Consider the following 24,093-nt stretch of genomic DNA (forward strand, 5'->3'; position numbering starts at 1 on the left):
AAAAAATATTACGATAAACGTAATGGCGTTATGGAGGTTCACTAGACACGGATCATAATAAAGGAACATCGAAACCAAGAGATGACGGGGAATTAACAGCGGATCAACGGGAAGGAAAGGAAATATAAACGCGCGGATTTGCGAACACATCTTGCAGATATCAATATTTGTGTCCGGGTGAATGCATTACAAACATTGGCATACGGATTTTTCGTACGAAGAATTGCGGAACGAATAGTTCCCTTTGAAGCTATGCGTAGGTCGAAGGGCGTTTGGCATATATGCGATACAGTTTAGCTGGTCACGCTGAATAATTAATCCTGGTTTTATGATCAGCCTAAAGCGTCCGTTGTCATTCTCAGAAGCAACACTCTCGGCACTCCCAGTACTGTTCCGAGCAACTCCGAATCGGTACAGGCCGCGGCCAAAAGCTACACGTTTTATTCAGGTCGCGTCGGACTATGGCCGGACCGCTCTAAACAGCAACAAGCAGGTCAGTCGCACCTACAGCCTCCGATCATGCCAGATCACGAGCGAGCCGACGAAGGACGAGCAAACGACAGTCTACTATAGTCCCACCTCAACAGCGCGCCTCACAAGCTAAGCAACGCTCCTCGATATTTAAGTCTCCACACAGCCGGATTGCAGTCCAGTGCTGGACAGACACCAACGCAAGCGGAGGAGCCAGCTGCAGCAGCCGCGTGCCAAACTACGACGCGTCCTGCCTGGCTGCCCCTATAAGATATCAGCCACTGCCGCTGGCGCCTTCTCGTGGTAGGCACCCTAGTCAGCGAAGGCACAGCTGTCGCTAGTAATATGCTTGGCTACCTGGGCTCTAATGCCCAGCATCTCTGCTTCTGGACCAATGCCATATTTGGTTAAGTAGACAAAACGAAAGCCATTTCTGCACGGACCACGCCACGAGCCAACAGAAATCTGGCACAACAGTATAAAAAAACATCTGTCTTAGCCACTATTCAGGGAACCGTTCGCTCTCAAAAAGGCAGACGGTTCGGTCGCTATTGCTGGTATACGCGCGACTCCAGATCAAGGAACTCATAAACAGCCAGTGTCAAAAAGCCCGCATTTGACACACGCACCCGCAGCGGAGGACCGCATCTGGCACACCCAGCCTTTTCGTATAAACGCCTCTCATGCATACCTGGAGGTGCGCTAGCAACACAGAGGCCGGTGGCGGCGTCAGTCGAGGCCAGGCCGCCAGCTTCAGATCTTCTTCGCCGGCCGGCCCGGCTGAGCGGCCGGCGGCGGCACCTCTCCCGCGGCGTCGGCGCCCTGGCGCTTCTGCTCGTGCTCGTGGATGAGGTGTTTGCCGGTGTCCTTGGCCACGCGTTTGGCGATGCCCTTGGCGCCCAGCGACTGCACGTTGTGCCCGGTCATAGCCAGGTTGCCGGCGGCGTGCAGGCTGTGGTGCGTGACGAGCCCAGCCTCGGCGCCGTACCGGTGCTCCACCAGCTGCACCGTGTTGTCGGCCAGGCTGTTGGCCAGCTGCGTGGCGGCCTGCTCCAGACCCCGGTACACCAAGCCGAAGCCGCGCACCGCCCCGGACGCCACTTCCAGCACGTCGTCCATCTGCGGCGCGCCCGGCGATCAGGGGACCGACACTCGGCCGAGGGGGAGAGCGGTACACTGGCGACGACAGAACCAACCATGTGCCGCTCCAGGGCTATCTGTCACTCTAGTTCTATTTGAGTAACACATTGGATGTAATGCAAGATACCCGGGTTAATGCAACCGACGGGGAAGCATACCATCCATCACGGTGTAATAAAGGGGAGGATTTTTGGGATGCTGTGTCAATAACTCAAACCCCTTCCTAAGCTTCGGGTCCGACTACAAACGTCCTGTTCTTGAAAAGGCTCGCATGACAATATTTGATTCGCTGCCACACAAAGAAAATGTCAGATACTATTTACTTGTAACAATGACCATTAGCAGCCATAACATTGCCATGACTGAAAATATAGCGCAGCTAAAGCCAACGCTTTCGTCGAAACACGCTGAGAGTGCACCCTGGTAGTACCACCGTGTATAATGGATGGGGCACACTGTTGAGGGATTTAGGACCTGTTACACGCACTTATCTATTCAAGTGCATGTAATTTGTCAGTGAGCTTTTGTTTTATGTCTCATATCACAACCATTTTGAAAGCTTCTATTCGGCCTTGTGCCATTTTTTACACGAACATCCGTTGCGATCGCTCACATTTGGATGAATCGTCGGTCCTTTGCATTTACATCCAATACGTAAGCCATCAACGACCATCTTAAGTGACATTTGCGAATGTTGGCCACATAAGCGCACAACACGCGGCGCGCTACTCAAGACATAAGCGACGAGAAGACCAAGGGGAAACCAGGATTGTTGGGCTATGACCGCCATTTGAACGCAAAATTTCTGAATATGACCTTGTAATCTAAAGATCTTTCAAAAAATGGCTGTTATGAGTTCAAAAGTTCTTATGCGACGTGCCAGCATAACTTCCTATTTTCCATTTAGTTTTTTTCTCACTTCATCATTCTCATCTTAACATGCCAGCACGCTCGGCACGGTCCGTCCTACCCCCTGACGTAACCTGACCTTCAGTGCGGCCGTTGCCGCGGGCCGCAGGCCATCCTAGACAGGGGCGCACAGCGGGTGCTTAAAGCAGCTCCAGCCCACCCCACCAAGGGTGGGAGAGTTAAATGGAAAGCGCTCCAACCAACTGAACAGCGGAACGGATACGCTTTACATGGCACAGGACCACAAAACACATGTTTATTTGGAGTGATGCGGCCCAAAGTTCGGTGGGAGCTTAAAACAACGATCCTTGCAACTAAGTCGACGTTGGAAACCCAGCTTCGGGGGTCAAACAACAGCGAGAAAAGATGGCCTGCAGGGATGTGATAACAGCACCAGCCAACAGTCGTTTTCCAAACGGCGTTCGTAACTTGAACACACTGAGTGTGCCGGAGGTACGGCAGCGCTCGAGCCCACCTTGCTGTTGGCCGTCGTCTCGTCGGCGGCGCGGGTGGCGGTCAGCAGCCTGGCACCGGTGCGCTTCATGTACGGTGCGATGTAGGAGGCCAACGCCATGGTGCCGCGCCCCACCTGACTCACTGGAGCGCACAGCACGGCTCGCGTGAGACGACCAACACTCGTGTGCACGATGTGCAGGTGTGACAACCGTATAACAACATCAAGGCACGAAGAGGGATATAAGACTAGACAGGGCAGTCCCGTATACCTGAGATCACGTGACCAACGCAGGACAACCGTCCGACAATCTAGGCCTTTCCATCTGCCATCTGCTCTTAAAAAGACTGGTCCTTTCGCAAAATATGGTTAAGCACCTTGAAAATGATGACACAATCTCCCTATACGTCATTTCTCTTCGTGACGGTAGCTTCCATTTGTGTGAAACAACCCGGGTAAATATTGGCCTCGAACATAGGCGGTCCGTACCTCCCATAAGACATAATTACGAGGGCGTGGTAGTGTCACAGCCGAATACAAATCAAGAATGCCGCAAATTTCGGTTCTTCGGCATTGGTCGCATTGGTCGGGGTTGGAAAAGTGCCTTTTGTATCAGAATGTTCTGATCGTTTCGTGACACATGAAGTTAAAAAGCTGTTTGGTGGGCTCCATCCCTGCCACCTCGAGAGGGGATCCGCCATTATTGATGGGACCTATGGCGCTCCCATGCTTCCAGCGGACTATGTCGGGCGTCAGTCGCGCTTGAGAACACACAGGTGGCCTCTATTGTAACCCTTTCTTCCTCGTAGAAAAGAATAGTAGAATATCTTTTCTGGCCCTCCTAGTTTCTTCCTAGGTCACTGTTCCATCTAAAGATTATGGTGTCCGCGCAGCCACAAGCTTTTATAACACAGAGCGCTGCACCCATGTTATACCAAGTCATACCACCTCTCGCTATGCCAACGGGTGACGTTGACATAGGCAGAGATCAGAGCAGCCGCGGGCGTCAGCCAAGATCAGGGTCTTCCCTCGACGCTCACCGACGAATTCGCTGCCTTTGAGCACGCCGACGGAGACCTGTTTGGCGGTCTTGGCGCCCGTCTGCACCCGAGGGTCGACGCGCACGGGGCCGGTCGCCGGCGCTATGCCGCTCTGCAGCTGCTGCGTGCCCGTGGCCATGTACTGGCTCAGCTTCTCAGCGCCCGTCACCAGGCCCTTGGAGAGCATCTCGGCACCTGAAGCGACAGCGGCCGCACGCTGACGGTGGCGAACGAGGGGTGACGGCCGAACGCAGCGGTGGCGTGTGATGCAGCCCTTCAGCCGCCGACGCCACGGCCAGATCTGGCGCAGTCCACATGGCGACCATCCCATCAGCACCTCGGAAGGCCCGTGGGGACCTCAGACTTCCTGTTGGCTCGCGAAAACCGAGTCTGCTGTCTATTCTTACACATAGCACGCATCAAATGAAGTCACCACTGTAGATGAATCAGACTTATGGCTTGACGCGTGCGATCTATTTCACTTCAACGCAAATGGCATCAGGATTTCAAAGGTTCTAGCATATGTGAAACCAAAGCCGCTAGCAAAGCTCACAGGTTTCCGGACACTCCGTCCAGCGGTTTAGAAACTGAGGCCAGAAAACATGGGGGAACTTTTTACGTCACCCCATACCATCACATTATCAGCAGCGATACGCCTTAATCACACAAAGGGCGTATGGAGCCGTTGCATGAACACAATGGTCATCAAGAACCGTACTAGGTAGAAATCGGAGCCTGGAATCCACAATATTTGTGCTTGGAGGACTACGCCAAAGACTAAAAGGGGACTGAGGATATGCATGGTAAGTGATCATGAAAATGCATCATAACACAAAAGTGCGGCTGCACTGCATTTTAACATTAAGCAACAGGATGAAAGAGCATTTTGGGAGCATTTTCAAACGGATCTACGTGCTTCTGAGTGTTTTCTACAAAAAAAATGGCGGCGCCAACACTTAGAAAAAAAGAGAACAGCGTGATACAACAGGTGCTGGTATCGTGACGTGACACGATCTGTCCTCCCGAGATTCTGCAACCGCTTCACAATCATACAGATCGCGCGAAAGCGTAAAACAAAGCTTGAGCGAATCCCCATCGAGACATCGGCAAACTTCTTCTTCTTCCGACCGATTGCAGCTTTTCTTCGCCAAACGATGCCCAGAGACGAAGCGAGGATACAGTTTGTGATAAGGAGCGTTTGCAAGTGGGATAATTTTGCGCAAGGGAGTCCGACATACTTACGGTCGCGTTCCAGCGACCCGCCCGCTGTGACCAGCGCGTCTCCGAGCGTCCAATGTCTTAACGCTGCCCACTAAAAAAACGAAGTGGTCTAACACAGGCGTGTCTAAAAAAGTGGCAGCACGCATAATGAAAAACGGAAATGACGCCTGGAAAAGGGGACCAGCGGAATACATTCCCACTGCATGTGAATAACGATCCTCAGATGGCAATATCGCACACACATGCCAAATCTCAGCAGTACACCTGCCGCCTTCAGCACACCCGCCGCCGCGACCGGAGGCCGACATCCGTCCTCTTTTACCCTGTTTACATGGGCAGCTGTGATTCGAATTGAGCCGGGACCCGTCCTCGATCCGAACTATCCGGCCCATGTATACACTCACGCGCCGTTCCGCTGATTCGAATCGTGCGCCGGAGGAAATCCCTTCCCGTGAGAGGATCATCCGTTCAGGAAGGGATTTCGTCCGAATTATCGGCCGTCAGCTGTCTAAACAAAAAAAAAGAAAAAGAAAAATGCCTGGCGCACGCAGTTCTGTTCATGGCCATTTCAGTTTTGTTTGGTGTTGCCGATTTTCCACGGGTTTTTAGCTATTGCTCGAGACGGTCCAAGTCCAAGATGGTGAAGGAAAAGAGAAAGAAGGTGAAGTTGACACCATGCTGCTAAAACTACCCTTATTATTGAGGGCCTTGAGTGGCTAGCAGCACAGAAATGCTCACGTAATTTAGCCTTGCTAGGCGCTTGATCTATGCAGACAGCAGGCGTCGGCGGTGTTTGGTGTTATCTTTCCGCCTAAAGGTTAGATTAATTTACATCTGGGGCAGGCTCCATGCTTCCAAAAGCCAGATGGAGGTAATATGGTCGTTTCATATAGCTTTGACTTGTCCTCACTTTAATTTTTGGATTGCTCAAAATTCTTGCAGAGAATGCCTCCAAGTTTCTTTCATTAAGTCAATACCTAAAGGCCCCAGGAGTGTTCTTGCAGATGTTCCTTAAATTAGGATGCTGGTTGCCTGTCAGTCAAATTTGTGTGAGAAAGGTAGCTTAAAAATTGCTGCATGATATGACGGATGAACAAATATAGATCATTGCGGTCAGCTCGGAATGTGAACTTTTTTAATGGCAGGACTGAAATTGCCCAATGATGGGGTCAGAACAGCAAGAAAGCAAATGTGAACACTGGATGAAAATAGTTGTCATCATTACTCTGTTAAATCCAAGTTTGTGTGTTCCATGTGCGGGAAAACATTGCATAAACTAACACCTAACACAATGGCACATGCTGCATGGAGAACACGTCTGTGTTGCATGTCATCACCTGTTTTTGTACTGGTGATTAAATATGTCGCCTTGGTGCTTTTTTGTGATGGGTGTCTTTGCAGGCCATGAGGTAGGTACTTCAACTGTTCAGTAGTTCTTGCAGGGAGTACCAATAGTTTCTTTCATTAAGTGAATACATAAATGCCCCAGGATTGATTTTGCAGACATTCCTCCTGTGACTTGAACATTTGGTTGATCACCTATTGGCAGGAGGGATGTGCTGGATATCGGTGACTGGCTCGTCAAGGAAATATGAAGTTACATCACACTGGTAGACCAAATGGCAAGGAAGCGGGGGCTGGAATATTTGTTTTTGATGCGATTAGGCTGTTTGTTGCTTGTCGGTTTAATGTGTGTGAGATCGGTAACTCAATAATTCCTGCATGATGCAAAGGATCAACAAATATAGGCAATAGATCATTGCAGTCAGTGCAGAATGTGAACTATTTTTAATGATGGGACCAAAATTGCCCAGTGATGGTTCCAAAATGTCAAGAAAGCAAATGTGAGCACTGGATGAAAATAGCTGTCATCAGTACTCTGTCAAATCCAGGTTTGTGCATTTCATGTGGAAGAAAACAGTGCATAAACTAAGTAAACCTAACATAATGCCACATGATGTGCAGAGAACATCTGTGGTGCACATCATTATCTGTTTTTGTACTGGTGAGTAAATATGTTACCTTGGTGCTTTTTGTGACAGGTATCTTTGCAGACCATGAGTTGGATAATTGAGCTGTTGTTATAATTAATCATTTGTTATGAATTTTGAGCCCAGATTGCTTTTGTCATGACAGCTCTGGGGCTGGTTTACATGTCATGATCTTTGGACTGTGCGAACACAGCTGTTTGTGCCACCTAGCCATCAGTCCATATCAGCCAATGCTGTTGACTGCAAGGATATCAAAGCAGTATTTCAACCCCAGTATGTCAAGAAAGGAAATAGCTGCATTCTGACTTGCCAGTCCATGCCAAGTCTAAATGGCAATGCTGCCCTCAGGTACTGATGATGCATTGGATGGGGAAAGACAACATAGTTACACAATTTTTGCCCCCAACTATGTAGCATTCATGAGTCATTTCTGTAGCTTAGCTCACTGTTGCAGGCTCCTCATAAATGCATTAGTGTGGGAGTAGGTAATGTGTTTCTTGGGCTGCGCAAAGTAGATGACATGATGCTGGGTGGCATACTGATATGAGTGTGGTAAGTTTGTGAGTGTCATTGGCCAATACAAGAAAATACTGATTTCCTGCTAGCCAAAGTTTCCCGCTAGTAAAAATTTGCATCTAACACCGCTTATGTGACAGATTTGGCAGTGCTGACTGCACAACTCTTGTGTTTCAAGTGCTATGGCTTGTGCTGTAGCTATAAAGCCTATGAGTCCCGCACAGATCATTTTTCCAACGGAGTCCATCTTCCTCCTCGCCCTCAAAGCTGTCTCGCGCCCACCATGGCTCGTGACATTCGCCATCCATACGCAGAGTACCGGCTTTTTTCTTCTTGTTTTGTTCAGTTCGCCTCAAAAGCGCAGTTTTCGCCCATAATCCGTTCCTTGATTCGAACTAAGCGGGATCGAACTATCGACCGTTAATCCGACGTAAAGCCGGTTTCGCCCATGTAAACGCCTCTCGCCGAGAGGGTTAACGTCGCATGATCCGTTCCGATCTTAATTCGAATTATCCTCGGCTGCCCATGTAAACCGGGTATTTGTCATCTTGGCCTCGATCGGCTTCGTTCGCTTTTGGTACGTGCCGATGGGAGACACTTTTGTTTGTTTTTACGAGGACGTGATGACGGTCGCCACACTCGTCAATCCGTAGCATTCATTGGCGCTGGTCTTGATCAAATGAATTCCTCAAAGGGCGCAAGTTCCATTTTGTCCAAGCCGGCAGACGTATCCGATAGCTTTCGACTGGCTGCTGCCCGTGGTGTGGGATCACGCCGATATAATGTAGTTAAATCTCGCTCTGCTGTAACAGGATGCACGATCTATCGCTTGTGACGCCACATGAGATGTATTTTGGTGACTGATTTTATGGCCGTAAGCGCGGTTCCTGCTAAGCCTGTGTGTAGCTGCGCTGCCTGTAATTTGCATCAGGTAACTTTAGGTAACCGCTTCCATGGCCGTAGGCACGTTTCCTGCCAAACCTGTGTACCTGCGCTACCTGTAATTTGCATCAGATGTCTTCTGGTGACCGATTTCATGGCCGTAAGCACGGCTCCTGCCAAACCTGTGTGTAGCTGCGCTCCATCGTCATTTGTAAATGCTATCTGTGCACATCCTTAGGCAAGCTATTTTGAAAAAGTCGAGGTCTGCGTGACCTTTTGGCAGTTCCTAACCTGCACTTGCGTTCCCCCGCCCCGCCCATTCATGTTATAATATAACATACGATCACTGCATGCCTTCAACGAATGTCTACAAAATGTTTGGCGAAAAAAGGCTTAATTTTGATACTCTGCATACCACATGGCAAACTACGTCAGTAACGTTAAGTCCCAAACGCAATCGTAAACGGCAGCAAACAGCAAAAGAACACCAGCAGCGAGAACAGTAAAAAGAAAACAGCAAAAAAAAATGTTGCGTGCCTAAAGGCAAACAGACATGACATGCCATCCAAGCTCAATTTTACAGAGCCACGCTCGGTTACGTTTTTCTTTTCTTCAGCAAGAGCCCTGAATGCCATGGCCATCACTGTGTACATATCACCGGCTGCGGCGCCGGTAACTCCGCTTTGCATCAGGGGAACGATGGTCGCCAACGACAAACTACCTTAGGTCGCTTCATCTGCTACGCTCCAAATCTTGAATCCCGCTACGACGTGCTGTCCGACAACACTACAGACAAACTACGCACGAACACGTTGCACTACCGCAGTGGTGCGCTCTACGACTGCGGATACGGTGTCATGCACGGGACCCCCGGAGCGGCCGCCAGCGGCGCGGCTGGCATGCGGCGCTCACCGGTAAGGTACGCCTCCATCAACTGGCTGCCGTCTACCGGACGGCAGCGCGGTCGGTCACACCACACGCACACAGAGGGCGGTGCGAGCGGGGTCGACGGCGACAAGCAGCTGACAACAGTGCTTGCCGGCCGACTGACATGACTCGCTTGTCAGCACGGCTACAGGGACACACAGCAGCCTGATATTTATATTAATCGGCCAGCTTGTAACGATCAATCGGTCTTTATATTTCAGATCGCCAGGAACACAAAATAATCTGGTATTCATGTACGCCAACCGATGCGTTTAAGTTTACCGACCAGTCGCCATACTCAACACATCAACTAACCAGAGCAGTCCAGAGCGGCGTCAGGTCACGAGGTCACGACCTGCTAGCCGGCTGGGTCGCCTGCCGACATGTCAGCGGTGGTCCCCGCCGCCGCCGGCCGCTGCCCCGCCTCGGGACGCTGCCCCTCACCTTTGACCAGGCCGCCGGAGAGCCAGGCGGAGAGGCGCTCCTTCTGCTTGTCGCTGCGGCCGGCGGCTTCGGCGGCGCCGGCGGTCGTCGGCACCTCTTCCGGCTGCTCCACCAGCGCCGTCAGCTCGGTCAGCAGGCTCTCGAAGCGGCGCCGACTGGTCACCGACACCGATTCGGGCAGCAGCAGCGCCACATGACACCCTGGCGGCCAGCGGCGCAGTGACTGGTTGGCCGCGATCAGCTCATTAACGCACGAACACATGGTTTGTTCCGCCGGTGCACTGCGTCAAACGCCGCCCGGCAAGCCACCTAAAGGAAATCCCAATAAGCTAAATCTCATCTATTCGCATGTTCGTACACACGTCCGCACATGTTTTACAAATAATGGTGGCCGGTCGCACCAGTCACATGGCAGCTCGTCTCCAACAGCAGACATGTAATGCCACAACTTCCTCCCAATCGTGGCAATCAACCACCGGCCAGCCAGCCCAGGGTTCGCTCATCGCTAGCGTGCACACGTCTGCCCTCCAGGCCCGGAGCCGACGCGTCAACACACACACGCACCTGGTCTCTCCAGGTCGGGGAACATGTATGGCCCGAAGTTGCTGTGCAGCACGGGCGAGCAGCCGGGGATGAGCGGGTACGTCCAGTCGCCCACCTGCAGGAACGCCTGGGGCGAGCCGGCCGGCGCCGCCGCCCCTGCGGCGGTGGAGGCGGGGCACCAGTCACAGACCCGCACATACAGGCGCACGCGCGCACGGACGGTACGGCGGCGTGCGACAGACTCGCTGTCACACGTGCAGTGCGCTCGGCCCCGTGTCAGGACGCCGTGTCGGGACCATAGTCCTTGCAATGCGCCGGGCATGTGGTGACAACAACACCCGGCATCCGACGATGCGACGCAAATGGCAGTTACGACGGGTCAACAATTATCAACACGAGTACCGATATGCCGGTTGGGTTCTTGGGTTTTATCGGCGCCACCCCTGCTGTTCACAGACCACCGGACGACTGTGTGTCGCTCGGAAGCCTGAGGTGCCGGCCCAGCCAAGGCCAGCGTTACAGCCGACTACTGACCGGCGAATCGGCAGAGCCGCAGGTGCTGCGGCGAGGACGGCGCGCTGACGTTCCCGTCCGGCGCCACGAAGAACATCTGGGCGCCGTCCGGCAGCACGAACAGCTCTTCCGCCAGGTCCGGCAGCAAGACACAGTCTCCGTCCGTCTCCTCGGCGATCTCCATCAGGGCGGCCGCCTGCTCGTCCTCGGCCGCTGCTGCCACCTGGCGGCGCGGCTCGCGGTCAGGGTCGGCGGGGCCAGCAGGACGAGGTCGCTCGCAAAGGCGATGATGGCGCGTAACGCGCGATTCTTACAAACGTAGACCGGGTTAACATTATGGGAGCACATGTGGTCAGTTACGGATGTCCAAAAACAGTGATTCAAATGATCGCACAACAGATCAGGCCGTACACAGCTATCATTCTCTGAAGTCTGGACCGTTATCGACAAACAGTGCGAGAGGCCAGCACCGGCCGAGAAAACCAAGATGCGCCATACCATACTGGCATGAAAACCTGCATCACATGGAAAGCATTAACACGGCCTGCGGACAATGTGCACACCAGTCACTACAAATTAATTGTTCGCACTGTCACTGATAACTTGATGTTCATTGGTGCCAATGACCACAACTATTGACATGTTGATGCTGCCTGCTTCCTGGAAAAGTAGTCGGATGGCTCTCATTAGTTCTCTTTACTCCAAATATGTGCCCTTTATCGCGTGTATCATGCCAGCAAACACGCGGCTACGAGGTCGGAACGATCGCCCGTGGCCGCAGCAGCATCGACCGCTGCGAAGAGCAGGACGCTGGTGCAAGTCCTTCCGTGCATAAACGAGCCAACAATGCGACGCCGTGATGCACGGGACTCGGTCATCACTTGCGCATCTACAGCTGGGTCTTGAAAAGCCTGCTTTAGCCTCCATTCCAAAATTGTCAGTAGATATCGGTTAACACCCCAACGTGAAAAGATGCTGTAGGCGGGAAGGCCAGATATCGCAGTCACCTTCCATGCTTGCCAAAACTTCCAGAACTGTCTTGTATCACTCCACACAGTGGCCGTTCGGCGTTACAAACTCAGCAAAAGCACGTTTTGTAACGCACCATTTTCTGTAAGCTTAATTGTTCTGGGCAACGGCCAATTCCAAGAAAAAAATTGACGCCCAACTTATCACAGGGTATTTGTTAGTTTAGCTTAACCTGGTGTTCACGTTACCCCGGGAGAAGGACGTTGTGCCAAACGTACTCTGTGGGCTCTTTGGAATGGCCGCAAAATCCGACGTGCTCCGAATGCAAGGACACCTGCTCAACTGCGCACAGAAAGCTGCTCAAAGCTGTCAAAAACCCGTCAAATCAAAGCACGTGACTTGTGCACAGACCATCTTCGGGCGTCACACATCTCCAGCGGCGTGGAGGCGCGGCGTGCGTAGGCCCGCCGCGGTCGCGGCGGGGCTCGCGTACCCGGGCCGCCAGCTGGGGCCGCACGGACGTCTCCTCGGGCACGGCCGGGTAGAGCGGGCCGGCCGCTGCCGGCACGGCCGGGTACAGCGAGTCGTAGGAGGGCGGCGCGTCCCGGCCAGACGTGAGCGGCGGTGGCGGCGCGGCGGCCGCCGCCAGCGCCGACTGGGCGTCCACCAGCCGCATCAGCGTCTCCTTCCTGGGGGCGGGCGACGCCACCGGCTGTACTCGTCAGACCGCTAGCCCACAGGTGGCGCTAGCCACCTGTACGTACGCACGTACAGGTGGCGCGGTGGAGCTAGCGCATTGTGATTAATGCTACAGCATATCTGACGACTACCGGACAACGCAGTGCTATCTTTGTGTGCATTAAATGAGTAGTTCAACAGCTACGATGTTACCACAGCAACGCATCACAGAACAGACGAGAACCAAAACATGCCCACCTGCGGTTTACCCCATTTCAAAATCCCTTTTATTTCTGAAAATCCTCTAGGTACTTGTTAATAGAGATTGATCTAACCTGAACTGGTTTGAAGCCATATTTTCCCAATAACAAGCAAATCAGCTTAGATTCCAAAAAGAACATTTCAACTCCAATGAATTCTTCAACGGCGCATTGCCTTCGCCTGAACGGTTATGGAAGTGTTGTCATGAAAATTTCTGACAAAACCAAAAGCATGAAATGAATCGGGAGTGTGATGCGGATCTCGATTTTTCAAAACTTAACAGTCTTGATGAAATTCATCTCCCAGACATATTGCGTTATATCATGATTGTGTGGTCAGTTGGTCAATCCTAGTATTCTGAGCGGATGGCTGGTCGATTCCTCGGATCTCATATGCCTTACTTGGCCCGGCGAATTTTGTCTTGCATGGTGGCGATTTTCTCGTTATTCTGAGGTTCGACGGCCAGCGCCTGGTCCATCAGGGTCAGGGCCTCCTGATACCCGTCGACGGCCTGCGGCAATCAGTCACACGGATCAGCGGTCGGTGTCACCATCAGCAAGGCTTGCAAACTGCAACAGGAAATTGCCTCGCTATACACGAATCCAGCCACCATTAGGCCACCGGCCCAGCTGCAGGTGAATAGTCGCGGGTGGTGCAAACTCACGTAAGCGAGCTGATGACGCCGGTCACAACGAAATGACTACCAGCTGGGTGACTGGACGGGGAAACACTTCGACTCGCACAGTTCAGTGACACCTGACGTGATTCGTGTAATCGACCGAGGGAGCGTGACCCTACCACCATGAGGTTGCCGTCGTCTCACCTGCTGGATCCTGCCATTTGTCTCTGCCACTAGGGCCTGGTCTGTGACCATGTAACAGTGGTCGTGTAGACGGCTGAACTCCTCCCAGGGCCCGGCAGTGGCGGTGGCGGCGGCGGCCGGTGCGGCGTCCCGGGCACGCGGCGGGCGAGGAGGTACCTCTGCCATGCTGGCCTGGGAAGACAGTCATAGTTGCAACATTTTTGCTGATAGAAGAGCAGATACCATAATATGATGTGTCACTGTATACTGGCTGCTTAGCTGCCATTGCATCTGTGTTTCACGACATTATTCGGAACCTCAAGAAGGACTTCACATTTCTTTTTTAGGTGATAAAAATGGAACAATTACATCACAAAAGCATAAGATTATTATGCTTTAGAATGCAAAAATGGAATTTAACAACAATCCACCTGTCATCTATAAGCAGGCTTCAGTTTTGAAAATATCACATGGGAAACTCAGAGAACATGTAGAAGTAAACATACCATCAGAAGCCATATATCTGTTGCTTTGTTTTACACAGTTATTGTTGGCACCCTTTCAACTTGACACATCACTGGCATCAGCAGAGTACCTCACTATTGCTAAATTGTTCCCAAAAATGCAGTCTGTCATAATGCAACAATTTTGCAACTATTTCCAAATACAGGGTCTCCTGACAAAATGGTGTAATGCAGACAATCAAGGATTGAAAAGGTTGGTACTATACAGGAAACCCACAACATTGCTTGACACCCTGTCAGACCATGCTTGCTTCCATGCTTCAAAGACCTAAGAAGTATTGCTCCCAAACAAGTCCAAGTCTACATAGTCTACATAACTGCCATTCAAACACTGAGGATAACCATGATGGAAAATAAGATGGTGAAGATAAAAAAGAAAAATAAAACTTTAAAAGAGATACATCAAACTGAAGATGGCACACAATGCCAAGTAGGGCAAGTTAGAGATGCCATGATAGTTTTGTAAGAAAAATGAGGACCCTAACTATCTGCAGCACATGCCATGGCCAGATCAAGCCTATATTTACAAGTGATGATTATGATGATTGGGGTTTTAGGCCATGCTGACTCATGTCATTTTGCCCCAACTTGAACAGCAGTGTCAACTCTATGAATAGTCATCTTTGGGGAACATAACTAGCTAATGAGCCTGCCAAACAACACTTGTCAGCCTGCACCACACATCTTGGCATCTGAGGTCATCATGTCTCATTAAAACTTTTTGCTCACAACCAATTGTGGGGAAAATACCTACTGGCAAGGGAGCACTCCAGCAAAGTGTCAAGAACCATCTCACTGGTATAGTAGTTAAACAGTGTAACAGTTTTGTCTCATATGCAATCATCAGCATCCTAAAAAACAATCATGCAGGTTTGACTTGGATCAAGGGCATCATGACCTATTTCATCAGGAGCAAACATTTGCCATGTGGCTGTTTCATGGGTTTCCAAAACACACTAAATATCAAAAGTCCTACCCAGTTGGCCAACAGCTGGGACACAATCATTTGGCTAGAAGGGACAGCATCAATGCATTGCTTAACAATTCACACATGGTGGTCCAGGAAAAAGGTCCACATATGTAGTCTACTGTGCAACTTAAAGTGCTCATTTAACTGATTAGCTTAAGCGAAGCTACAAAATCACTGTAGAATCACAGGACCTTATTCAGCATTCCTAAAATATGAAAATTTGGGTGCTGTTTAGCTTCATTTCGGTCTTAAAACACTTCCCTTCATGGTTTACTATTTGACTTATATGCATGAAAAAATGACCATACATGTGCAAAGGGCAGAAAAAGAGCATAAACAATAAATGTGATAATGATCAAAGCCCCACCAGCTGTGTGGCACATATCAGTTTACAACAGCACTTGAGCCACGAATGCAGCATTTCCCCACCTACCGATCCAACCTGCACATCAACACCACACACATCCGTACAAGATTTTCTACCTTGTCATTTTGCATGAGTTCTTGAGAATTTCTTATCGATAATTTCAATGAAAAAGGAAGGCGAGAGTTACAGCATTAATGGTCGCACTTCATGCGGGGCCTAAACCTCAACTGTAATCACTGCAATCAAACCATCAAAAAAGAACAATAAAGAACTATAAAATAAATTACTGCAACGGTATTTCGCCCATTCATTTACTGATGCCTTTCCACCTGACTCACCCGCTCTCTCGCCGGATGAATCGGTGGCTCCAATGCACTAGCACAAATCCGCGCTTGCGACCGCTGGGGTGACCATTCAGATCATTCCTCTTCGCTTGACAGTAGCGTGACGTCAGTGGTACCATAACGTCAATGCGAGGCGCGCTGCAGGGTGCGCCGCGGGCCGCCGAACGTAACGCTGAGGGGAAACCGGAACATCGAAATACTCGCGCAGAGAATGGGCAGGTGATCACCCGAGGGCGCATATCACTAGCGAAGGGATTACGTAAAATCTTATGGCGAAGCGGATAAGAATGAGCAATGCGAGCCAATGCAGCAAGGTATGCAAATGCAATTGACGACGCACACAGAGACTTGTCCGCAATAAAGCGGCAGGAACATCAGTCTGTCTTTGTACCTATAACTTAAAAATTGGTCGCAGCAGATGTATATGAGCAGCGAAACGATTGTGCGGAGCTTAACAAGTATGATAAAACACATGACTACCGAAAGCGGCAAGCCATCACCTCGCACTTATATTTGATACGGTCTCACACCTCGTGGTCGTGCCGCCGCTGGTGGTGCGGGCGAGTGGCGAGCGTGGCGAGTTTGCTGTACACAACAGTATGTTTGCGCTAGATGCACCAAATACATTGCCTACCAGTGAGGTGGAGAGGGTGAATGAGATTTTTCCGCCGGCTTTGTAGTTGAATTTAACTAACGGTTCAATATAGGTGGCCAGAGTTCTCGTGGCTACCTGCACCTGTTTGCACATCCATGATACTCAGTCTGCACCTGTCAGCAGGGCGGGTCGCGATCGTTCCGTAGTTCCGCACCTACTCACGCAGCTGCCGTGCTCGGGCCGTGCCTGATGTCTCCGTACCGCAGTGCTGGGTATTTGCCTGTATGCAGAGACGCCATGCTCGGTCCGTGCCTGCATGTACAGCCGCCATGCTCGGTCCGTGCCTGCATGTACAGCCGCCATGCTCGGTCCGTGCCTGCATGCGCAGCCACCATGCTCGGTCCGTGCCTGCATGTACAGCCACCATGCTCGGTCCGTGCCTATCTGTTTTTCACCGTGCTCGGTCTGTATGCACCTGTCTTCGGGGTCGGCCGTGCTTGGTCAGCACCTGACCACATTCCGGCGTGCACGGTCTGCCTGTTGGCGGCACAGGCCGTCATGCCTGCCTACATGCCGGCGTCATCAGTCTGTGCCTGTCTGCGGGGCCGGGGCCATATTCGGCTTGTGCCTGTGCGCGTGTCCGACAGTGCTGGGTCCCTACCTGTCCGCAAATCTACCTTGAGCGTCGAGTCGTGTGCGGTGCGGTCTTGTTACGTTACTGTGCGTTGTGAAGTTGAATGCCAAAGTGGCAAAGTAGGTACAATTACAGATAGCCAAGCTGAGGTGCAGAGTACGGTATTCATGTGTGGTTCCATTCTGTTTAGCCATAGTTAACTATTCGCTGACAAATCTAAATGCGTTTCACACGTGTGACAGCGTCTTCCACGGCCATATTTACTACCCATTGGCGTAGTTTGTTTGGCTTCGACCACTGAAAAGCCACGGTGATGCGGGTCGGCACACTGTGATGTGTGTGAATTCCACGGGCAGCACCCGCGGCCGTCTGAGCCCAATTCATGGCAGGCTGTGTTTTGGCGTTGCTCGCCCCTTGTCCAGTCTTCCGTGGCAACAGTTGTGCCTCTTACCAAAAGAGGACATTTCCTTGTTTAATACAGATCCCCGTATCACTGTGCTGCACCTCTAAAAAATGTGCTTAGCGCTCAGAGTAAGATTCTAGCCAACTACGGCAGAGGCACAGGGGCAACGGGAGTCCTCCTTAGTTGGGAAGGCGGGGAAGGGGCGGCGGAAGCCATGACCATGGGGCCTTCGTTAACTTTTTAAGGAAGTTGGAATCCCTCTCCCAAGTACTCGTGCTTTCTGCCTAGGCGCATTCACTTCATAGGTCGATTGAACTCAAACGGCTTTCCTGGATATAAGCTCGCAAAGCACGTGATCATGCCTGCCAATTCATTCTGTCTCATCGATTCGTGAATATATGCACACACCAACAGCAACCTACGTGTGAAATAAAACGTTCCACGTTTGAAGATATTGAAGCAAGAATCCGATATGTTGCAATAAACTCACCTTTAACTCTAGTTGTGCTTTTAAGTGCAAAAGGCTGCACTACGCAACACATTTTCTCTATTCAGAAAACATACTTCTCAATACATCATAGTGTGATTGTGCCATGGAACGTTTGTATGCCACTGAGGTACTGTGAAACTGGCCTCACGAAATTTCCACTTACTTGTAGTACTTCAGGAGATGACAGCATGGGCTGGAAAAGTTCGGCGAGCCAAATATCGTTATGTGCTCGTGTTTTGCCCCTTTGTCGTGATGTTCTTATTATTTGATTACATCGTATTTGATTACAGGCCTTATTTCCGTAATAACTAGAAGTGAAGTAGCAATGTCAACCTTATTGTATTATGTAGCACAGAATGTGCTTCGTGATTAAGGTTTGCACAGTTAGCTCAACATTGTTTGAGAGCCAATTAATGTCCACCACCTTTGGGAACTGTGCTCACGGAGGCCAGATCTGAACCGCTGGGCGATAATATTCCTCCTGGTAACGAATGCCGCTTGGCCTGGGGGGGGGGGGGGGGGCAGGGTTTGAATGACGTTGCTATGACGCTCCGCATGCCTGAACGACTTTGGAATAGTCTGCACGAGATAGACTGCACATCTTTGCGGGCGTCTAGCCCAGAAACGACAGGGTTGTAGGTCTTAAGAAGGGTGCGGCTGTGGACCTCATCGAATGGCTTTCAAGCTGATGACTTCAGCCCAAAATCACACGCGAATGTGAAACAGTCTCTCCAATTGCCTGAGGATTCCCTCATAATGCGTTTGCCTGTCAAGACGATTTTTTTTAAAGATATCAAACAATGCTGTTATACTAAATGTACATGTATGTATGAAAGCAAATGCATTCCTTTTTCTTTAAGAAAAGGGATGCCATCTTTCGTTTCGCATGACGAAAGTAAGCTAAACGCAGATTAAGTCTGAAAAAGTGCGGGGGGCAATTAACATTGCTGCCCCCCCCCCCCGCCACCTTAAAGAGTGGGGGCATTGGCCCCTGCCCCCCCCCCTTCCTCTTCATACCACCCCATGGTATCAAGGTGTCGCGCATCGAGCTCAAAATTTATATTTTGTTTAGAAAATGTCGCTAAAATGGGACAAACCCTTGCGGGATGTATATGTAGATGCTACCATCGCGTAGATGGCGACGCCTACACCTAGATGTTTTGTTGAAAATTTTTTAAATGCAGTTCACAGCCCTGCCCTTCTCAAAGTGGAAAACCCCTCTGGTTTGTGAGCTAGACGCGCGCAAAACCGTGCAGACTATATCGCACAGATTATTTCAAGGTCACCCAGGCATGTACGGCACCACAGAAATGGTACTTAATGGCTGCCATCTCATTGGCCGTGCAGCGTCCCAGGCCAATGCAAATATAGTCGCTAATTTATTTGCGTCTGGTGCACGTGAGGTCGATTTATGAAACCAGCGGACTTAAACTGGTTCTGAAACAATGTCGTGCATTCGCTGCATGATTTGGTAGTGTGCCACGAGAGGGAGCTAAATCACACGATAGTGCGCCACGAGAAGAGGCTAAATCACACGCACAAAATGATACTAGGGTGCTGGAAATACCGCAATAATTACCACCACACATTTCCCAAAAATGAAGCACTATAAGTGAGGCAGCCCCTCCGTTAGGGTGGCAATTTTGCACTGCAAGTTTTGAAGCCTGTCTGACGTCATACAAACTTCCCACGACACAAGCGAACGGTGACATACTTAAAGAAATGCTTACGAAATAGTGAAACTGTGTTGCCTAGTGTAGTCCTTTGCATTCCAAAGCGTACCAATGGTTCTAAGTGAGCTTATTTCATCCTAACTAATGTTTTGTTTATACCTTCAAATGCTGAACATTCCCTTTGAGATGTCTGAAGCCATCCAACACTGCATCCGGTTTACCCACCGCTTCAACGACAGTTAAGCTCAGCTCGGCGGCGGCCGGCAGCGGCTGGGATAACAATGTGCTCTGCCCCGTGACTGGGTCGTCTGATCCCAATGTGTTCTGCTCCGCGGCTGGGTCGTCTGATCCCAATGTGCTCTGCTCCGTGACTGGGTCGTCTGATCCCAATGTGCTCTGCTCCGCGGCTGGGTTGTCTGATCCCAATGTGCTCTGCTCCGCGGCTGGGCCGTCTGATCCCAATGTGTTCTGCTCCGCGGCTGGGTCGTCTGATCCCAATGTGCTCTGCTCCGTGACTGGGTCGTCTGATCCCAATGTGTTCTGCTCCGCGGCTGGGTCGTCTGATCCCAATGTGCTCTGCTCCGCGGCTGGGTCGTCTGATCCCAATATGTTCTGCTCCGCGGCTGGGTCGTCTGATCCCAATGTGCTCTGCTCCGCGGCTGGGTCGTCTGATCCCAATGTGCTCTGCTCCGCGGCTGGGCTGTCTGATCACGACGTGTTCTTCTCGTCGACTGGGTTGTCTGATCACAACGTGTTCTATTGCACGGCTGGGTCATCTAATCACAATTTATTTTGATCGGGGGCTGGGCAATCTGATCACGATTTTTTGCGCTGCGGACGACCGGAGGTGTCAGCATGTCCTCTTCTTTTAGTCAATGGCTCTGTTTGCATCGCAATGTTCCCGAAGACAGGCGCTGTCATTCCAGTGGTTTTTTTACCGATCCTATACTGGACTGTCTTCATCATAATATATATTTTGATGATACAGATGAGGTCGAATGAATGTACCACGATAATACATACTGTCTGTGGTCTGGAAAATATTTTCGCACCCGGGTACCTAAGGAGCACTCTTTATGTGAAAGTGTTTGAAGGCATAGAGCAATCTTTGAACATGAATAATAGCTGAACTCTTTGACTGGATGGATTCCTGGGATCAGAGCTCAGAGTATGCAGCGCTTCCTGTGTGAGTCCTAGCCACACCACCTGGTCATGATCACACCATCCATTCAGCGGCAGCATTTTGTGGCGAATGACTGACATACCACAACGCTCACAACTGCACAAATCCCGCAATAAGCTATTCAGATTTTTCGGAACTAAGGTGTCTGAAAATCGGCGTTTCCAAGTGGCAAATACCTGCATTACGAGTGATTTTTATTGCAAGCCATTCCGACAGAAATGTCAACTGTTTTTGAACACTTGGTTGGAAAACATAATTGGACAAATTTGAAAAAGTACCGTCACACCCATAGCGATAATCGCATTCATGGGATTCGTTCTGGTGATGGCTACGAGTAAAAAAACAACAACTAAAGCCGAGAACAAGTAAAGAAGTCGGTTTATCCCATATTATCACGCTTGATCCCATATTATCCCATATTATCACGCAGCAGTATGTTCATCTGCGCCGCATCTCAATCAGAACGAGGTGTGACCAAGTCAATCCAACACGCATCATAACAGCAGTCATTAGGAGCAGTCCGCCGGCGCCGGCACGCCGGTATCGATGATCTCGCCCTCGTCTGAGCAGAAGAACTGTTTGTCATCCCGACAGAAGAAGCTGCCCGGCTGACACACCCGGTCTAAGCACGTCTGCATCCCGCCACGTACCACACACGTGGGCGCTTCAGGGGGACATTCGAAGTCATAGCACGGGTGGGGGTAGGCGGGGGAGGTGCAGCCACGTCCCCCTCCGGAGGCGCCCGGACAGCAGAGCAGGCCGGATGCGCAGTCGTTGTCGTACTCGCAGCGGCTGACGTTGGCCTGGGACACCTGCTCCGGCGGCGGGCAGAAGCCGGGCTTCGGCTTGGCTCGTGGCTCGCACCTGACAGTGAACTGGCAGTTGGGGAAGTCACTGCAGGCGGGCTGCGAGTCAGACCTTCTCGCCGTCACACAAACCGTGCCAGTTCCGCATCGGACTGCGGCGCACCGGTCCGGGATGCAGGCCGGCACGGGGTAACAGGGCGCCCTGATACAGATCACCTCCTGCAACACGCAGGTCTGCAGATCACCGCAGTGAACGTTCTGGCAGCTGGAGGGACGCTCCACCGGCAGCGGGTCCCCCACGCACACTTGGCTGCGGGTGGAGTAGTAGCCACCGTGGTCAACATGCTCCAACTCGCAATGCTCGCCGTTGGGACACGGCAGCGTGCAGCCGCGGTCGAGGTCGTGACCTGCGAACACAGCGGCGGGCAGCCGTAGTTTGCTTCCAGGGATATATATATACATATATATATATATATATATATATATATATATATATACATATATATATATATATATATATATATATATATATATATATATACATGTCCTCTAACAGTGCAGTTCACATTATACACTTGGCGATTTCGCAGGAATTCACTCAAGTTTACAGCATGTTGGAGAAACTTAAATTTTGCCTTCCCCGACGAAAATTCTGGCTACGTGCCTGTGTTGGGTGAGATCCTTTTCAAATTATTAAGATCTAAGCCAAAGTGATGTCGCTCCAGCGGAAATAAGAACGCAAACAGCGTAGACTTTTGGAGCAGCGAGGCAACCGGTTATCATTTGTTTGAACCTTAATTGGTGGGAATGTGCGAACGATTCGGTAATGGGTGCATACGACGAATTACGGATGGATAGCAGATTGGTATATACAACCTTCCCTACGCGTAAGGCATTAAACCGTAACATCCAGTGCCCCGTCGTGTTTCCCATACCAAACGCATTCTGCAAGTTGCAATATATGACATGAGGGGTGCGTGCGTCATAACAATTTTTCCACGTCAGGGTATAGTCACTTGTATGCGAAAGCACTTGTGACGTCACAAAAATTAACCTAAAGAAGGCACTTCGCCAATAAAGAACTGGGCCCCGGTGAACCGTGCATACACAGCAGCGGCACACCACTCGGCGCCACCCCAACTAGGCTGGCCGGGTTTCCATGCTTTCTCTCCCCTCCCCTTGCAGTTAGTGAGACTGCTACCAGGCTGTGTTCCTCACTGGCAAAGTACCTATTTGAGTTGCTACCTACGACGTCCCAAGCACCTAAGTCATACATAAGCGACTCACATCCAAAGGCGTGGGAGCTGTTGTGACGCACTAACCTATGACGTCAGATCTGTGACTTGTCCACAAGTTGCAACATATGACGTCAGAGGTAAGTGCGTCACAACAGCTCCTGCAGTTTGGAGGTAGCAAGGAAGCAAAGGTAGCAACTCGACTGGGCACTTAGCCAATGGGCAGAGCGACTCTGCTGGTAATGGGAAACGTGACCCTGAGGTCGGCTGGCGATCACGTGATTGCCTGAGGCGTTGAGTGTTCAGGTTCAGAGAATTCGGCCGCGTCCCGCATCTGATACAATATGCAACATGTGGATTTCTGCAGAAGAGATGTCTGTAACAGACTGGCACCAAATTGCAAGATTTCGTTTTCATCTCACCCAGAAGCGTGCAAAGTGCAGAAGCCGGCGTCTACGAGAACACACAGCACAAACTAGTTTTTTGGGGGGGGGCACACTGAATAAGCTTAGAACATCAACAAATATCATGCCAAGAAGCTTGAGAGACACCGACCAGCAGCTTGCAGGCGGCCGATACTGTCACACAGCAGCACCAGACCGAGAACGACTCCCAGGAGCGCCATGCTGCCCACCAGCACCGCTCTGTCGGACGACTGAGCCAAAACGCTCGCCGCGGAACTCGCCGACAGCGGTGGAAAATCCCGCCCGTGCGCCCGCAGCGGGCCGCCCGCCCAGTCACGGTTCGCTGAAGGCGGGGGTATGCGCGACACACGGGAAGCTCGCTGGAAGCAAGCAAAGCGCCGGGTTTTCCAGATTCGCTCGCCATTTCCAAACATGCTCAGCATCATGGTGGAGAGCTTTGCTTTAGACACCTTCATGGGAGGGCGAAGTACTCAAACTAAATAACTATATTCGCGGATTGGGCACACACATGGGGAACTAACGTGTAAGGGTCTGAGTACATGTCCAATTTTTAAACATAGTATATAAAATTGGGCAAAGGTACAGTGCCGCTGGCAGAGGAGGTAGCGCAGGGGGCAGGTGACTCCTCCTTTTTAAACCCCGGGTCTACAATTTACATTGATCGGGGCTTCTGAGTCAACGAG

General features: G+C 50.9%; 2 protein-coding genes across 2 annotated transcripts; both read right to left on the minus strand.

The window, feature by feature from the left end:
• Nucleotides 1–425: 425 nt before the first annotated feature.
• On the minus strand, nucleotides 426–15,823 carry spartin. Its single transcript, XM_037231634.1, has 12 exons — nucleotides 15,739–15,823; nucleotides 13,783–13,953; nucleotides 13,361–13,470; nucleotides 12,514–12,709; nucleotides 11,073–11,274; nucleotides 10,560–10,694; nucleotides 10,159–10,196; nucleotides 9,996–10,119; nucleotides 9,537–9,569; nucleotides 4,015–4,209; nucleotides 2,996–3,117; nucleotides 426–1,590 (listed from the first exon to the last, which is right to left on the minus strand). Exons 1-12 carry the CDS (start codon nucleotides 15,751–15,753, stop codon nucleotides 1,225–1,227), a joined length of 1,707 nt encoding a protein of 568 aa, XP_037087529.1. The 5' UTR covers nucleotides 15,754–15,823; the 3' UTR covers nucleotides 426–1,224.
• A 5,298-nt stretch (nucleotides 15,824–21,121) lies between these two features.
• Nucleotides 21,122–23,626, minus strand: LOC119107726 (prespore protein Dp87). The gene is made up of 2 exons (XM_037231269.1): nucleotides 23,541–23,626; nucleotides 21,122–22,157 (listed from the first exon to the last, which is right to left on the minus strand). The coding sequence occupies exons 1-2, from the start codon at nucleotides 23,608–23,610 to the stop codon at nucleotides 21,454–21,456; spliced, it is 774 nt and encodes a 257-aa protein (XP_037087164.1). The 5' UTR covers nucleotides 23,611–23,626; the 3' UTR covers nucleotides 21,122–21,453.
• Between the last annotated feature and the right edge of the window lie 467 nt (nucleotides 23,627–24,093).

The sequence above is a fragment of the Pollicipes pollicipes genome, unplaced genomic scaffold (assembly GCF_011947565.3).
Source record: "Pollicipes pollicipes isolate AB1234 unplaced genomic scaffold, Ppol_2.1 Scaffold_6686;HRSCAF=7923_pilon_pilon_pilon, whole genome shotgun sequence".
NCBI classification, from domain to species: Eukaryota; Metazoa; Arthropoda; class Thecostraca; order Pollicipedomorpha; family Pollicipedidae; genus Pollicipes; species Pollicipes pollicipes.

Coding starts and splice junctions, on each gene's coding strand:
- spartin (XM_037231634.1), bottom strand. Junction 10,197..10,559: donor CCCCGACCTGGAGAGACCAG/GTGCGTGTGTGT, acceptor GCTGGCCGCCAG/GGTGTCATGTGGCGCTGCTG. Junction 4,210..9,536: donor GATGGAGGCGTACCTTACCG/GTGAGCGCCGCA, acceptor CTGTCGCTTCAG/GTGCCGAGATGCTCTCCAAG.
- LOC119107726 (XM_037231269.1), bottom strand. CDS start 23,610: ATGGCGCTCCTGGGAGTCGTTCTCGGTCTGGTGCTGCTGTGTGACAGT. Junction 22,158..23,540: donor CGGCCGCCTGCAAGCTGCTG/GTCGGTGTCTCT, acceptor CTGTGTTCGCAG/GTCACGACCTCGACCGCGGC.